This window comes from Mustela lutreola, chromosome 13 (genome assembly GCF_030435805.1).
Source record: "Mustela lutreola isolate mMusLut2 chromosome 13, mMusLut2.pri, whole genome shotgun sequence".
Taxonomy (NCBI): domain Eukaryota; kingdom Metazoa; phylum Chordata; class Mammalia; order Carnivora; family Mustelidae; genus Mustela; species Mustela lutreola.
In genome coordinates this window covers 76,337,781-76,354,101 of record NC_081302.1, presented here as the reverse complement: position 1 = coordinate 76,354,101, position 16,321 = coordinate 76,337,781, and the positions used below count along the sequence as shown (strand labels likewise).

Below are 16,321 nucleotides of genomic sequence, written 5' to 3'. Positions count from 1 at the left end.
ACTGTAATGACTCCGTGATGTAAACTGAAAACGTGCTTCAGGGACACCTGGGTGGCTCAGTAGGTTAAGCCTCTGCCTTTGGCTCATGTCATGATCTCAGGGTCCTGGGATCGAACCCCACTTCAGGCTCTCTGCTCAGCAGGGAGCCTGCTTCCCCCTCTCTCTCCACCTGCCTCTCTGCCTACCTGTGATCTCTCTCTCTGTCAAATAAATAAATAAAATCTTAAAAAAAAAAAAAAGACATGCTTCAAGGATCCTTATGGATGGAGAGAGTGAGAGAAAAGAGTTGAAATGTTTGAAATATCTAGTAACTTGAAAGATAACAGAGTTTTGTGCAAAATTTGGTGCTAAGCTCCTAGTTACTTCTATTGCCCTTATCAGTGATTTTTTTAGAAGGTGAACAATTTTTTTAAGAAAGGAAGCCTGAATTAGATGAATTGGATGAGGACTAAGGAACAGGTCAGGCCATGACTATCTACTTCTCAAGACCATCCCACCGCCCTTTACCAAAAAACAAAACTGTTGAAACACCACTCCACTTTGTTCAATTATTTTCTCAGCTGAAATGTACATAACCATCTCCAGTTCTTCTCTCCCCTCCCATCAAGCAGTAACCAGAACAAAAGCCCTCGAATATTATAAGTAGAGGTGGAATAAGATCAGTATTCTTTCCATTTTTGGAAAGGACTTGCAGGGAGGAGATTCATACGGAAACACAGCAGGAGAAAGAGAAAACTCGACTCTTTCCCAGTCAGTGTTTCTCTTTACTGAATTTCCCTAGTTATTATATTTAAGTTTGGCTACTGGTCACATAAATACAAAAAGGTAAACAGTGTCACTCCACTCTCTTGAGAAAACTCCAAATCCTGTGTAATTACAAGCCAGGAGACAGATAACAGCAGGCGAGGGGTTAGAGACTTGTGTTTGCCTTTTTGTTATCACCTGTCGAAATTTGCTGGGAAGGTAAGAAAACAGTGCTGTTTATCTGGATTCATAGCAATCTCTAACTCCAACTTTTGGAAACGTCAAGGTTTGACTGTGACCGTGTTGGCAGAGTCTAATAAATTGCTTTGTAAATGAAGCAGACAACACTGATTGATTATGTTTTACAATACACATTAGTAAAGAGAGAAAAGACTTTCCTTCCCTAAATTAAACCTTAGGCCTCTTCTGCAAGAAAACTAATGAAATTAGGTCAACTTATATACAGGCTGACCATGATATAAGATACATAGATAATATTATACCCTGCACACATGGAATACAAAATATTATGTATGCAGAGTTGCCTGTGTATACAGACTCTAAGAAAATCCTGTATAAGGTGTTAGAGGGACAATGACATATGAAATGAGTATGTCTGCACCAAACTGTCAACATACAAGAGATGAACTTGGATGTGAGTAGAACCAGTAACACAGATTAATTTATTAACTTAATAATTCAAGCCTCTCAGCTTCGCCTTTTCCTTCAAGTATCTTAATGAACCAGGTCAGGACAATCTCTACGCTGTGTGTACCGTCTACTGAGTTGCTGTTACAAACACCTGGACTGTGGGAGAGATGGTTCTCTTCAAACCAAGATACATTTCATAACTCTTGAATTGAGTTATCACTACAGACAAAGAAATCAACATGGAACCCAAATCAAACCAGACCGACTCCCTGCTATCATATAGACAGATCATTCAATGGAGAAAACATTTCCTGGCTCTGAAGACTCAAGTGTGGTTTATGAAAGTGCTCAGAAGACCAAAGCAGCAGGTAAGTACTGATATAGACAAATACTGACATAGGAACAAAAATCAAGTTGACCAGATGATCCAGACATTTAAATGAGAATTTCCCAATTAATTTCCTAATTCTCTAATAATTGAGTACATTTTAGTATTCCAATAATTGCACAACCGTCCATGTTTTCTTAAGTAAAAAGAAGAAATAATACATATTAGATTTAAAGATGCAAAGTCTTTCCAGTGTTTTAAAATATTGTGTGTAACTGATTAGAATTTGGCATGGTTCCTACCTTAGCCACTTTCTCTAGAAACCTAATCCAGTTAGAAACATTTCATAAAAAATAATTTACTGTCCAGAAAGTTTTCCTGTTTCCAAGATAAGAAAGCCTGTTCTGCTATCCCAGCAGGCAAGAGTTGTTTAAGTTACTAGATAACAAAGTTGTTATTGATTCTATTATTTTTACTCTTCCTGATTCCCTCCAGTCCAAAGGGAGTTTGTTAGACCAAGAATGATTTTATAAAAAGGAGTCGTTATTTTTGTTGTAACTAGCCTCGTTGTGACAGATGGGATCCTCGTGTTTTCTCACTGCCCTTTACTCAGCAGCTAGGAGCACAGAAAGCAAATAACCAAGAAACCAACACACTCACAGTAATCTGGATTTCTCAGCGCTGAGCCAGAGCACTTGGAAATCAAATATTGGTCTCCTCCTGAATGCCCCTTTTAGCCTGTTGTTGTTAACCAGTGTAACATTCCCTTATCACATGCTCATGTGGGCAGAATTAAATGGAATTAGCCACAAATTATATAAAATTCATTTACTTTTAAAGGAAGCTATTTGGTCATGTTCAGTGTAGAGAGAATATGGCATTAAGACACAAGTTATAATGGTACTGCCTAGAGATGAATCAATTTGCCTTGGTTTTATTGCCTCACTTTATTTGCCCTTACGTGTTAGCTACTGTAGCTGGAAAAGCTCAGCTCAGCTTTGCTGAGCCCACAGTGGAGCCACACACATTAACATCCCAAGGAGAGTCCCACTGCTTCCAAAGAGCTCAGGGGGAGAGGTATAATGATAAAGCCAGATCATGCTGAACCTTTCTAAATATTCAGTCACTTAAAGCAAAAATGGACATGTAAGACAGAAAGGAAGACCTGAAAATGTTCAGGATTTGTAACCTACTGTGAAAATGTCCAAGATTTGTATGTGGTTTGCCCATGTAGAGTTTCAAATAACATGCTTTTCTGTACGGACTTAGGCATTTTCCCACACATTTCCTCTATTTAAACCTCACAACAACCTTATGACATAGAGAAGTGTGTTATTATTTGAATGTTCATGCTTAAAGAACATTTGTTCTTTAAAAGCACCTATGAGTCTCCATCTATCAAATAAATTATAGCTCAAGTGTTTGTTTCCTGTTGTTATTCTCAATTCATAGTGTGTTTAAGAGTGACCTTGGCTGGGGTGCCTGAGTGGCTCAGTGGGTTAAGCCTCTGCCTTCCGTTCAGGTCATGATCCCAGGGTTCTGGGATCAAGGACCCCACACCCCACCCCCGCATCGGCCTCTCTGCTTCAGCAGGGAGCCTGCTTCCCTTCCTCTCTCTCTGCCTGCCTCTCTGCCTACTTGTGATCTCTGTCTATCAAATAAATAAACTATTTTTTAAAAAGGACCTTGGGTGCATTTAAAATGTAGATTCCCAAGTCCCACCACCTTCAGTAGGTCTCTACATTCTATAAGCACCTTATTGATTTTAATACACATAGTTCATGAATCACACTTCCAGAAACAATACCCTATGAATCTGTTACTTCATTGGTTAGTAGAAATCTGTACCTTGTGGGATTTGCTTAAAGATGTTACGATATGTGATTGGAGAAAATACACAAAATAAGTTTATTCAAATATAGCTTCTCTCTGTACAACAGTACCCTGTTGGCAGATAAGACATATCTACCATAGGAAGAATTACTAATAGGAAAATTCAATGAATTTGAGACCACAGTCAAACAATCTGCCTTTATTTTCATTACCACAGGAGAGAGAATGATTATACCCTAGGTAGAGCTGACTCCCCCACTTTAATCCACACAGATTTCTATTTTAACACTTTTCTATTGGCCTTAATTTCAAGGGATATGCAGAGGAATCACTTTGACAGGGGCGTTTCTGGATCCCTCCAAAGAAAACCAGGGTTGCCCACGACCACCTCCCTTATCTGGGAAAAGCAGGAATGGAGCAGGATTCCGGGACTGCTCTGACCCAGACACCAGAACTGCGCCCTTCCTTCCCAAGCCACTTGAGGGTTTACGATAATAGTCTCATCTCCAACCTGGAAATGGAAGAACCATGGAAAATACAGTGGGGGAGTGCCCTCTGGCTATAAGACACTGCTTAGATGCCGAATTCCAGATCTCCTGGAATAAAAACAGTTTATTTCGCTGTGGTTAGTTCACATCCCCCCTTCAAATCTTCTCTTAAGGGCTTTCTTGGATTAAAGGGGAAGCCCCTGTATCTCCCTCACACCTGTTTCTCTCTCTGGGTGTACGTGGAGGCCTGGCAGGAGCAAGTGCCATCCAGTGCTCCCCACCTCCTCTACCCACTTAAAGCAGAGCCCCACTTTGGGGCCCATTCCCTTAAAAGACAGGGTGTTTCTGAATATACCTTTCTAAGTCTACCTGCCTGGCAATGCCCTTAAACATGGACTTGTGCTAATAGCTCTGCCATTCTTTTGGCTGCATTAATGATCCATAGTTAGATACCTAGATTAAAAGCAATGCTAGGGGAAAAAAAGGAAGACTTGACCGTGTTTTCAGTGCCCGTGCAGAGCCAGGGACTTTAGACATTTTGTCTAATTCTCACAAAAATAATTTTTTAAAAAATTTCTTCATTGTCTACTACATAGCAAGACAGTGTAGGGTCACATCTAAAGCCAGATCTCTTCAGCTTGGATCTAGGCTGTGTGATTCTGGGCAAGTTACCTAACGTCTTAATGCCTCACTGTACTGCACAGCAAAATAGGAATAATAGGACCTACCTCGTGGGATTTTAGTGAGGATTAGCAAATATGCCTGTGCATGGCTCCCCGTGTTTGCTGCTATTATTACTATCTACAGTGGGTGTACTTTATGGGGCAGTATATTGTTTCCATTTTACAAATAAGGACAGAGAGGCTACGCGGAGGTATATAACTTGCCAGGGACACACAGCTTGTGCGGGGCAGGGTTAGATTTGGAAGATGGGTGTATGCAGCTCCTAAGAGCTTCCCGTGTTACACCAAAGCCAGAACACATTTCTTCTACTGAGTTTCTGTCACTCCAAGAGATTGCAGACATGCACATATACAGGGCCATACAGCAGCATTTACTGATTAAAGTAAATATTACTGAAAATATTTGGCCTGACAACTAATAAACCATGTGAAATGCGGGATGGTTCAGGAAGGCAGCTGGAATGGCCAGGAAAGGTGAGTCAAGCATCCTTTGGGTTCCTGGAAGTAAGGAGAGTTTCCCAGGAGAACAAAGGGTTAGTCATAGGAAACAGTCAGTGATGGGGGGGGGAGTAGAGGGGGGAAAAAGAGGGAGTGGGAGGAATTTCAGTGGAAGCAAGAAGCTGGTATCCAGGATGAAGAAGAGAAAAGAATGGCCAGGACTGCGGGTTTTGGGGAAAATGCACATTTGGATGATAGGGCAGAGATGGGAACCTTGAAAAGCCAGCCAAAGGGATGGGAACTGCGAGGGCAGACATGGGGATGCCAGAAGAGCAAGCAGGGGGCCTTAGACACTTTGGAATGCCAGCTTCCTTTCACACTTTTCCTTTTAGCTGTAAACTAAACTAAGGGCCTCAGGAGTAAACAAAAACGGGTGGAAAGAGCTGGTGTCTGCCAGCCCTACTCCTGTGAGAAAGCACTGAGCAGTACGGCAAGATCACAAGTAGGTAGAGAGACAGGGAAGGAAGCAGGCTCCCTGATAACCAGAGAGCCAGGCACAGGGCTCCATCCCAGAACCCTGGGATCATGACCAGAGTCATGATAGAGTCTTTAACCCATGAGCCACCCAGGCACTCCTGGAGTTTTTTTCTGAACGTTACCCTTGGCCCTCTTAGACCTAGGTACCAGACTAAGGAAATCCTGGAGGCAAAGGAGGGAAGAAGGATTAACCCTGGGGGAATAAAAAACAGCATAAGTGCCCATTGAAAGAAAGGCTCAGGGTGCCCGGTGGCTCAGTGGGTTAAGCCTCTGCCTTTGGCACAGGTCATGATCTCAGAGTCTTGGGATTGAGCCCTGAGTCAGGCTCTCTGCTCAGTGGGGAGCCTGCTTCCCAACTGCCCCCCCTTTGCCTACCTGTGATTTCTGTCAAATAAATAAGTAAAATCTTAAAAAAAAAAAAAAAAAAAGACTCGTGTACAAAAATTCAAAGTTAACTACGGAAGAGTATTCTCATTCCATACAGCACATTGTTTGCTTTAGCGTTCCCACTCAGGATATAGTGTAACTTTTATTTTTAACACAAAGTTAATTATAAAAACAAATATAGTCTAATACATTAAATTCCACACAAAGTCACTATAAACATATCTTTGGAGTTAAGTGAGGTTCATCTATTATTTTCCCCCCTTGGGGTGGAATACAGTGGCTTAAAAATTCTTACCACCAAGTAATTCAGCCCTTGGCATGCTTGGAAGACTCAGCTACCCACCAAGAACAAGGTAACCTGTGTTCTCCGGGGGCGCAGACTGTGTCTCCAGCAGGGAAAGAGGGAAGAGGGCAAGCAAGGACCTCCAGTATCTGCGAGGGCTATCAGGACGTCCTGCTAATAAACGACTTTTTCACTGTCCACACTATAATTGGTTTACAGCCTTTTTTGTTTATTTATCCATAAGAGCTGCTGTTAAATGGCTCGGGAAGGCGCTCGCCTAATGGCTCAGTATCGCTCCTGGGCCTGTGGGAGGCGAGAGGGGCGCAGGCGTCAGCGGGGATTCGGAGCGGAAACGCATTTCACCTGTAATGGATTTGGCGATTTTATGATACCACGAGCTATATCCACAGCAGAAACACAATACACGCTCTTGCTCAATGGAAGGCTGTGCGGGGTGCGTTTTCTATGGCTATACGTTATAATTAGCCAATCCAAAAACCCTGCTGGCTTTGTCCCACCATAATCAATGGCTGTTTGACTCGTTTCCTGGGTCACTTGCTTAGGTAGTGAGCAGCAGACAACGCTATTTGTGAAAGCGAGAACGCACCTCCACGGAACACCTTCTGCACCCCCGCCCCTCCCCCGCCCCCGTTTTTGTTCAGCCCCGGGCTCCGGGTTTTTTTGGTTTTGTTTTGTTTTGTTTTACCAGAGAGCGCGGTAGGCGGATTTGCTTTCTGCTGAGCGCCTCTTTTCTTTCTGCAAGGCCGAGCAAAAATATTAAATGAGAGCAAATGAAGCATCGAAATGGAGACCAATTTACAGAAATGTGCAATTAGACGAGAAGTGCAAAATAAACACTGTGCGTCGGGGGTGGCGGGGAGGCGGGGAGCGAGGGAGGAGGGGGGCAGTCTGCGGACTGAGTCCGGAGTTGCCGAGGGGGAGGGGAAGAAGAGAAGAGTACGGGGGAGGAAGGAGGCCGATCTTTGTCCCAAGCGGAGCTCGCCGCCCGCTCATAACCGCGTCGCCAAGTCAACCCGCGGCGACTTGGCAGATTATCTCCGAGGGTCAACATGCTGCGGCCGGGCAACCCCCCTCCGGCCCTGCCTGCTGATCGATGCGGTCACTCGCGGCCCGGCGATAGCGTCTGGTCCTCCACGGCCGCCGCCAACAATGGATTCATTGACGCGGACGCTCAGAGATTAAGTGCGCGCGTCCCACCGCCTTTTTCTCCCCGGCCCCTAGGGCCGCAGGTGGCCCTTTTCCCTGAAGAAATTGCCAGAACTCCCCACACCTAACCGGCTTCCCTCAGTCGCAAGCGCGGGCACCAAAACGGCCGGGACTGCGCGCGTCGCCGCCCAGGCGCGGGCCACTGGGTGCTTAGCACTCTTAGAATCGCAAATGCTGAGACCGCACCTGCGTCGCACAAGGCGAGGAATCTGCAGAGAAGTCCAAATTCCCAACTGGCTTTTGTTTTTTAATAAAAAGGAGTATTTCAGAGTAGAGCCCTCAAACCGTATGCATTTAAAACCCATATTTCCACAAGGAAAAAATATATGAAAATCTTCCTCGTGAAGGGCTAGATGTAGTCTATGGTTTGGCAAAGCCAGATTGCGGTGATTTCCCCTTAACGATTCCTGGTGGTTCACATCCCTCTTGCCAAGGCTTTTCTGCAAATGTGTCCAGTTTTCCTAAAACCCTCCATGTTGGTTTGAGGAATGTGGTCCTTTTTGGCAGGACCTGGTCCAAGGCTACTCAGAACACCCTGGGCAAACGGGTCGGCTGTGTTGGTCATGCCCAGGCCAGGGCTTGGGTGCCACTGCGACCCAGAGATAGTCTGTCCGAATCGTCTGGTCCTATTTAATCGTCCTATTTAAATGAGGGCCCCAGAACACCCAGAAGTTACTGAACCAGTGGAAACCCCAGATTGACGCTGTCAGGAAAACGCAGCGTTTTTAATTCTTTTCTAAATATTTCCCTCCTCTCTCGGACCTGCCTTAATTCAGTACGACGCTGGCATAGGGGTTCTCCGGCTGACAGATCCCTGCTGGGTATCAGGATCACTGGAAAGCCATTACGGATCTGGAAACCCCATGCAAACCCGTCCCCTCCTCCCAGCCACAAGAGGTGACGCTACTTCTCCCCGCACCACAGCCGCCACATTAGGAAACTGCACGGAGTTGGCCAAATGAACCCCAATTTCCCATAATCAAAATTAAAATGTCCTTCAGATCAAAAAAAAATTAAAAGGCCACTGTGAACGATTCTGAAATTACAGTTTACACTCCAGAAGCCCCCCCCCCCCGAGCACAGCCACAGATTTTTTAAAAATGCAACATCCTGAATCTTTATGTAGTTACCTCACTGACATCACTGTGATTGTGTACAAATTTCATAAATGAAACAAAACCAGCTGCTTCGGACCTATAGAGGTCGGGTCTGTAAACTTTTTTGACCGTATTCCCTAACAGTTAAAGAGAAATATAAATACACAACCTCGGCATAAGCATATTTATAAATTATATTAATAAACTAATATATTATGTACATTATCGAAAAAGGAAAATAGATCTAAGTATGATGAGAATACATTTCTATAACTGAATGTAAATCTTCATATTTTCATGGGTGTTCCACTTTACGCAGCCCTGCAGCTGCGCATACAGGTGCGTGCGGTAAACTCAGCTGAGACAGAAAATTGAAACAAATGCAGGTGCTCTTGGGTACCTGGGCCTTGCTTCTTAAGGCAGTCGGCCAGGCCAATAATGGCCCCAGGCTCAGCCACGTGGGGCACAGCGGAGCCTATGGCGCGGCGGCCGGCCCGACAGTCCCCGCCGGTGGCGGGTTCCCTCGCCGAGCAGAGCGGAGCTGTCAAAGCGAGCAAGGGTGGCGCCGAGAGTGGGAGAGCTGCGCAGCTTCAACTCCCCGGCTCCAGCTCCCTACTGCTGGAGTCCAAGACCCGGAGGCAGCCATGAACAGCGAGGAGCAGTACTACGCAGCTACGCAGCTTTACAAGGACCCATGCGCGTTCCAGCGGGGCCCCGCGCCAGAGTTCAGCGCCAGTCCCCCTGCGTGCCTGTACATGGGCCGCCAGCCCCCGCCGCCGCCGCCCCCGTTCCCGGGGACCCTGGGCGCTCTGGAGCAGGGCAGCCCCCCCGACATCTCCCCATACGAGGTGCCTCCCCTCGCCGACGACTCCGCAGTGGCGCACCTCCACCACCTCCCAGCTCAGCTCACGCTCCCCCACCAGCCTGCCGGGCCCTTCCCGGATGGAGCTGAGCCGGGGGCCCTGGAGGAGCCCAGCCGCGTCCAGCTGCCTTTCCCGTGGATGAAGTCCACCAAGGCTCACGCGTGGAAAGGCCAGTGGGCAGGTAAGCCTGGCTCACCACCCCCTTTGTCCATACCCGCTCTCCAACGGGCTGCCCCTACCTCCAAACCTCCCCAGGACCCTCCACCCGTTCGTGTTCCCAGCCCCTATGGAGCACCCTGGATCAGACTAAACTACATAGGGAGCCAACTGGGCCATCCTACAGAAGTGCCTTTCTGGTCTCATTTGGAGCGTCCTTTCCACTTAGCTCTCCCCCCGGGAACTTAAACCCTTCTTTCCCTGTACACTGAACTTCAACAGCTGCGCACCCGCAGAAAGCTAAAGCCTGGCAGAGCTCCCGGCCTCAGACCCTCTGGATCCTCCTCCCCTGGGGGAATGGCCAGGACTCCGCGGAATGAGCGTCAGAGAAGCCGAGCAGGGCTCTGGGATGCTTCCAACCCGGGCCTGGGCGCGCTTTTAGAGTCCCGGGCCCCCTCTGGCCCTGGGTGGCTTCATTACAGGAGTGCAGGCAGACTCGGAGGCACCCCGCGGATGCAGAAAGGCAGGGAAGACAAACTGCAGCCAAGTTTGCAAAGGCGTTCGGCAGCCGGGGGTTGGGAAGCCGGAGGGGCGGGGGCGGGTGTGGGGGCGGGTGTGGGGGCTTACTCACCGCAAAACCGAGACCTGGCTGCTTAGCCTGGGAGACGAGCCGCTGTGAGAGGCGTCTGCGCTGCTAGTTCACTTCTGAACACACGGAAACGTTCCAAGGGGTCTCCCCCGCCGCGCCCCCGCTGCTTCCCAGCAAGTAAGTTTGAGGAAGGAGATGCCCTCCTTGCACAGCCGGTTCGAAGAGGCGTGAGCCCTGGATCTCCGTGGCCCTAGGCGCTGGCGTGTCACCGAAGGTCGTCCCGAGAGCCCGGAGGCTGAGGCGGGGAGCGACCCCCAGGCCCCTTCCCCGCCGCGAGCTGGCCGTGGGTTCTGACCGCTACACAATGTTATCGCTTCCGTGCCGCGGCCACTTGTGGTCACACCTACATGGCGCATAGCTGACTTTTCTCTTCCTTCCAGTAGTCGGGGGTAGGAGAAAGAGGCTCAGGAGGGGGCGCGCCCCCCCACCCCAGAGTCCCGTCTCTGCACCGCCCGGTACAGCCCGGCGAGCCTTGTGGGGTCCGAGCTCGCCCAGGGTCCCCGGGGCTCGCCTCTCCCCCTAGTTCACTTTCTCGCAAAGGCCGGGTGTGAGGAGCGGGCGGGCCCGGGTCTGGAGTCTGGACCGGGCCAAATTCGGCGGCAGTCGTCTCCACGTAGGGCGCAGCCCAGCGGGAGAGGGGCGCCAGACGCGCCCGGCGCCTCTGCGTACTTACGCCGCGCGCGCGCGACGGCCGCCGGAGGCTGGGGAGTCTTGGGAAATGCGGGATTCTTGGGAGGCGGGAGGACCAGGTCCTTCCACCCAGGGTGGGGGCTGGGGACGCGCATTTCCGGCATTCCAGGCCCTCCTAGGGAGGCCCCACCTGAAACATTCTGAAGCCGGATAACTTCCCCACCCTACCCTGCTCTGGTGGAGCTTGGGCTCGGGCACACCTACGGAGCCAGACTGTAAAATCCGATGGAAAATTGGCGGCCTTGCCCCGGGATAGGGGGAACCTCGAAAAGCTGACCTTAGGTTGCAGAGTCAAGGGAGAGGCCTTTGCTGGAACCCTCTGACCTGCTACAAGTGCAGCCCAGAGGGAATGCGCCAACCCCCTTTCCTGGACGCTGCCTGTAGGGTGCTCCTGCGGCCTAGAGGTCCTCCCGGAAAACTCTGGAACAAGCAGACCTTCAAGCGTCATGAACGTGCCTGCCCACTCCTAGTGGGGTCTCAAACCCCTGAGGAGAGTAACGTGATCAAAGGGCTTCCATTTGTAGTAAAGATATGAATACTAACAACAAAAGTATAGGAACTTTTGAAAACGTCGACCTAAAAAATGAACCGCATAAGCCTCGCTAGCGGGCTTGTTCCTAAACCAGCCTCAACCTGCGCCTTACGGAAGGGCGCAGACGTGGGAACTCTTGACATCTTCTCCATACCACCACCAACAGCCTCCATCCCCTGCCAACTTGTCCTGAGCAGAGGTCTCCTGAGGTAGTGGACCCCGTCCCAGTGGCTCACAGCACCTCCATGACCCCAGCAGAAGAGGGCCAGAGCCCCTAGAGATTGTGGATTGAATTTAAGAATCTCGGAGGGCCTTTTTAACTTTCCTATAAGGCTCCCTTGCTTCTCTCCGGTGCCCAGAAAATCTTAGAAGTGTAAGCCTCTGGAGATGCTCCTCAGGACTCCTATGCTGACTCTGACCCAAGCCTCAGCCTTGGGTTCTGGGAACCTCCTTTTGGCCTGGGAGGGAAACCCTCCCACCCAAACACACCTGTACTAGCTTTTCAATTCCCTAAATCTTCCTAACAGTCACAAGAGAAATATCCCAGACTCTGTCCTAAGACAAGCAGACTTAGGCATCTTCTTAGAATATTGGAACTTAACTCAACCGCAGGGTGCAGTCGGTACCAAGCAGAAAAAGCAAAAAAGCTCAAGGTCTGGAGCACAGCGGCAAACAGCAGGTGTGCAGCGGTAATTTGGGTAATTTACCGGGCCAGTGGTTTCTTCCTTGCCACCCGGGTTTGGAGCTGGAATGCCTGAGCCTTTGACTATCACTGTCCTGTCCTCCATAGAGCTCTCGGTTGCCAGTGGGAACCCGACCCCTGAGACTCCCCACTCGCCTTTTCAGCGTTTGGAGCTCAGGACGCAGACTTCAGGGCTGACGGTTATTCCTCAGGGCGCGGAATCGTTTTCGTTCTTCTCCAGGGCAGAGATCCAGCGGAGATGAAAACAATTATAGAGAATTATAGAGAATTTATGAGCTCTTGAGTCGGGGATGATTATGACAATATATAGAGAGAGATAACACATAGTTAGATGTGACAATATATGTCATAAGCTCAACGTTCTTATTAGCTCAAGGTTTTTCACAATGAGGGTTGCACTTATAAGTTGATCATGAAATCAGTTACATGGGCCAAGATCTTTTTTAGAAAACAAAATAGTAAAAATAGTTTATAAAAATATTTTTATATATTTAGTATTTCCTATATATATTTACTATTTACTATTAATACATCTATTAATAGTAAATAATAGTTTGTACTAAATACATAAATTTTAATGTATAAATATATATTAATAACATATTAAAATATATTTTTTAAATATTTTATTTATTTATTTGACAGAGATCAGAAGTAGGCAGAGAGGCAGGCAGAGAGAGAGGAAGGGAAGCAGGCTCTCTGCTGAGAAGAGACCCTTATGCGGGGCTGGATCCCAGGACCCTGGGATCATAACCTGAGCCGAAGGCAGAGGCTTTAACCCACTGAGCCACCCAGGAGCCCCTATTAAAAATATATTAATAGTAAACTATTATTTACTATTATTAAGATATATTAATAGTAAATAGTGAATATATAGTACATAGTATATAGCAAATATCTAAATATTAATAGTAAACTACTGTTTACTATTAGTAAATAGTAATACTGTTTACTAATAGTAAACTACTGTAAACAGTAGTTTACTATTAATATATTTGTATATATTTGCTATATACTATGTACTATATATATTACTATGGACTATTTATATATATATTAATAATAGTAAACAATAATTTACTATTAGATAGTATCATATGTAGTAAAGGTTGGTTTTATGTCCAGAAATTTTTTTTAGTGTTCAATAATTTATCAGTTGCGTATGTCCTGAATTTTTTTTGTGTCAGTTCTAGGTCAGTGTGTGAACTAGGTAGTGATCTGAAGTATATTCTTACTGTGGGTCATCATTAGAAAACTGTGGTTTTAAAATTCTTACATTAAATGCATTTGTTGCCTTTGTACAATCCAGTAGGTTTAGATATCTATTGTGTGTGCATTTAAATCACCATCAACCCAAACACTGGCCAGGAGAACCCACTGAAAAGTCACTGGTTGACAGAGCTCAGGACTTGCTCACAGAGAGCCTGAGGGCACTCACAGCTTTGACCTCCAAGAAAAGGCGACCTTGGGCCCCTGGGTGGCTCAGATGGTTAAATGTCTGCCTTCAGCTCAGGTCATGATCCCAAGGTCCTCAAATGGAGCCCTTAGTTGGGCTCCCTGCTTGGTGGGGAACCTGCTCCCTCTCCCTCTTATGCTCCCCCTGCTTGTGCTCTCCCCCTGTCAAATAAATAAATAAAATCTTAAGAAAAGAGAAAAAAAACAAAATAGAAAGGAAAGGAAAGAAAAAATAGGCAACCTTTACTAGAGAAGGGCTGCAGGAGCCCAGGCTGAGCTCTGGGATAGGAGGTTGCCCTGGGTGGTAGGAGTACCTGGGAGCACCAGGGGTCCCAGAATTGGGGCTGAAGTGTTGGGCTTTGGGGTTGGGGCAGGAGGGGCCAGGGGTCCAGGGAGCACACTCACGTGCCCTGTTGCCCACAGGCGGAGCCTATGTTGCAGAGCCAGAAGAAAACAAACGGACACGTACTGCCTACACGCGTGCACAGCTGCTGGAGCTGGAGAAGGAGTTCCTATTCAATAAATACATCTCGAGGCCCCGCAGGGTGGAGCTGGCCGTCATGCTGAACTTGACCGAGAGACACATCAAGATCTGGTTCCAAAACCGCCGCATGAAATGGAAAAAGGAGGAGGACAAGAAGCGCAGCTGCGGGCCAGTGGCTGGGGGTGGCACGGATGCTGACCCGGAGCAGGACTGTGCAGTGACCTCCGGTGAGGAGCTGCTGGCGCTGCCGCCGTCGCTGCCCCCGGGTGGTGCTGTGCCGCCCGCTGTCCCCGCCGCCACCCCCACCCGAGAAGGACGCCTGCCGCCTTGCCTTAGCACATCACCACAGCCCTCCAGTGTCGCACCCCTGCGACCTCAGGAACCCCGATGAGAGATGGGGGCTCCTCCTGGCCAGGCGGCTTCAACCACTGGGAAAGAGGGGGAGCAGTGGTCGGACCCTGGGTGTGGACAACCAGCCCTGGCCCCCTGGCTGTTCAAGGAGCCAGGAACTGCCTTGGCCAACCCGCAAGGAAGGGGAGAACTCGAGTTCTCAGGCGCCTGTGCCAATTGGGGCGCCTTGGGGAGACACTGGCAGACCTTCTGGAAGGAGAAGAAAGGTTTTCTGTAATATCTGGGGCCTCTTCCGGTGATATTGTTGGACTGGCGACATCTGCTGCTGCTGTGCATGTCCTAGCACTCCATAACCATGGACCTCTTTAGAGAAGCCAGCTCTTCAAAAGACCACAGAAACTACAAGCTGGAATGCTCCCCAACACACTGTAGGCGAGCTAGATGGAGGGCCTTAATCTGTCCTGAAACAGAGCCAATTTTACTCAGACTTCGCCTTAAAGCTTAGAAATAATTGAAAGGAAACTTCTAAGGTTTCAAAGACCTAGTGAAATTGATGGCCATGAAATAGAGTAATTCCTCCTCCACTTCCTCCTCCCTTTGTCTTCCTTTTCCTTTTTAGCGTAGCCTCATACTTCACCAGCTCACCTCCTTCTGTCTGCATCTCTTTCCTCCAAAGAAGAGAACATCTTGCGAGGGTGGCTGGGGCAACAGCAGAGCTGGAATATAAAGACCTTGTCAGAGTCCCTGTAAATCCAGAGGGCACTTAGGAGATGAGTCTAGAGCAAGGGATTTGGGGGGGAAAGATACCCCCACACACACGCAGCCATCACTAAACTGAAGCTATTTGGAGCTTTCTTTTTAAGATGTGGATTTAGTTGCTAGTCTCAGGACAGGACAGGCTGTATGAAAGGCAAGCAGCATGGCCTGACCCACCTTGGGAACTACTCACAGAAACGGTATGATTCCTACACCTTTAGAAATGGTGAACATGTATGTGGTTGGAGAGTTTGAAAGCTGGTTATTTTTATTTAAAGTTGTAACTAAGTCTGTAGTTTCCACCTCTGTTTGTTTCAGGGTCCGGGCCTTGTGTTCAGCTGGTGTTTGTGGAAAACAATTAATAAATGTGGATGACATGGAAAAGAAATGCAAACTGATTTCCCTCGCTTTGTATCAGATTTTCTTGCCATGCAATGATTCCATTTCTTTCTTTCTTTCTTCTTCTTCTTTTTCTTTTTCTTTTTATTTTTTTTTAATTAAAGCAGCATTTATTTGCTTGGTACTAACCAGGGAAGAGGGGGCAATTTGCTTCGGAAGAGTCTCCACCCCGGAGGCCCGAGGCCAGCAGTATTTTGTATTAGGAGGGAAGATGTCCCGACTTAGTTGGCTTCTGATCTCTGGGGCCCCCTGCTCCTCCCTCTGCTGTGCACGGAAAGGCACCACTTGAGTGCTCCCACCCTTGCGGGCCATTGCCTTACTCCCAGCGGTCACTGTTACTGTCTTTGCAAAGAGATGGCAGGGCTTGTTCTTGTTTTGTCGTTGGTTTTGCTTTTGTTTTGCTGTTTTTGTTTTTTGAAAAAAAGAAACTGAGTCCTAATGCCCCACCCAAGTAAAGGAAGCCCCATCAACCAGAAAGGGGGACTTTCTCATCAATGAGATAACCTCACTGGGGAGACGACAACCTTGCCCTGCAGCTTTACCACTGGGCTCTGGGGTCAAGCAAATCTGCCTTCACACCTGTATCC

At 47.9% G+C, this 16,321-nt stretch overlaps 1 protein-coding gene and 1 long non-coding RNA gene across 2 annotated transcripts in view; one reads left to right on the top strand and one right to left on the bottom strand.

Annotated features, from left to right (window-relative positions):
- The window catches only part of LOC131813759 (uncharacterized), a 125,026-nt gene extending 113,038 nt beyond the window's left edge, over positions 1 to 11,988 (bottom strand). The window contains exon 1 of the long non-coding RNA XR_009346953.1: positions 10,347 to 11,988. This is a non-coding gene — a long non-coding RNA (uncharacterized LOC131813759). The remainder of the gene's footprint in view (positions 1 to 10,346) is intronic.
- On the top strand, positions 9,187 to 15,729 carry PDX1 (pancreatic and duodenal homeobox 1). The gene is made up of 2 exons (XM_059144221.1): positions 9,187 to 9,740; positions 14,168 to 15,729. The coding sequence occupies exons 1-2, from the start codon at positions 9,341 to 9,343 to the stop codon at positions 14,617 to 14,619; spliced, it is 852 nt and encodes a 283-aa protein (XP_059000204.1). The 5' UTR covers positions 9,187 to 9,340; the 3' UTR covers positions 14,620 to 15,729.
- The last annotated feature ends 592 nt before the right edge of the window (positions 15,730 to 16,321 follow it).

Coding starts and splice junctions, on each gene's coding strand:
- PDX1 (XM_059144221.1), top strand. CDS start 9,341: ATGAACAGCGAGGAGCAGTACTACGCAGCTACGCAGCTTTACAAGGAC. Junction 9,741..14,167: donor GTGGAAAGGCCAGTGGGCAG/GTAAGCCTGGCT, acceptor TGTTGCCCACAG/GCGGAGCCTATGTTGCAGAG.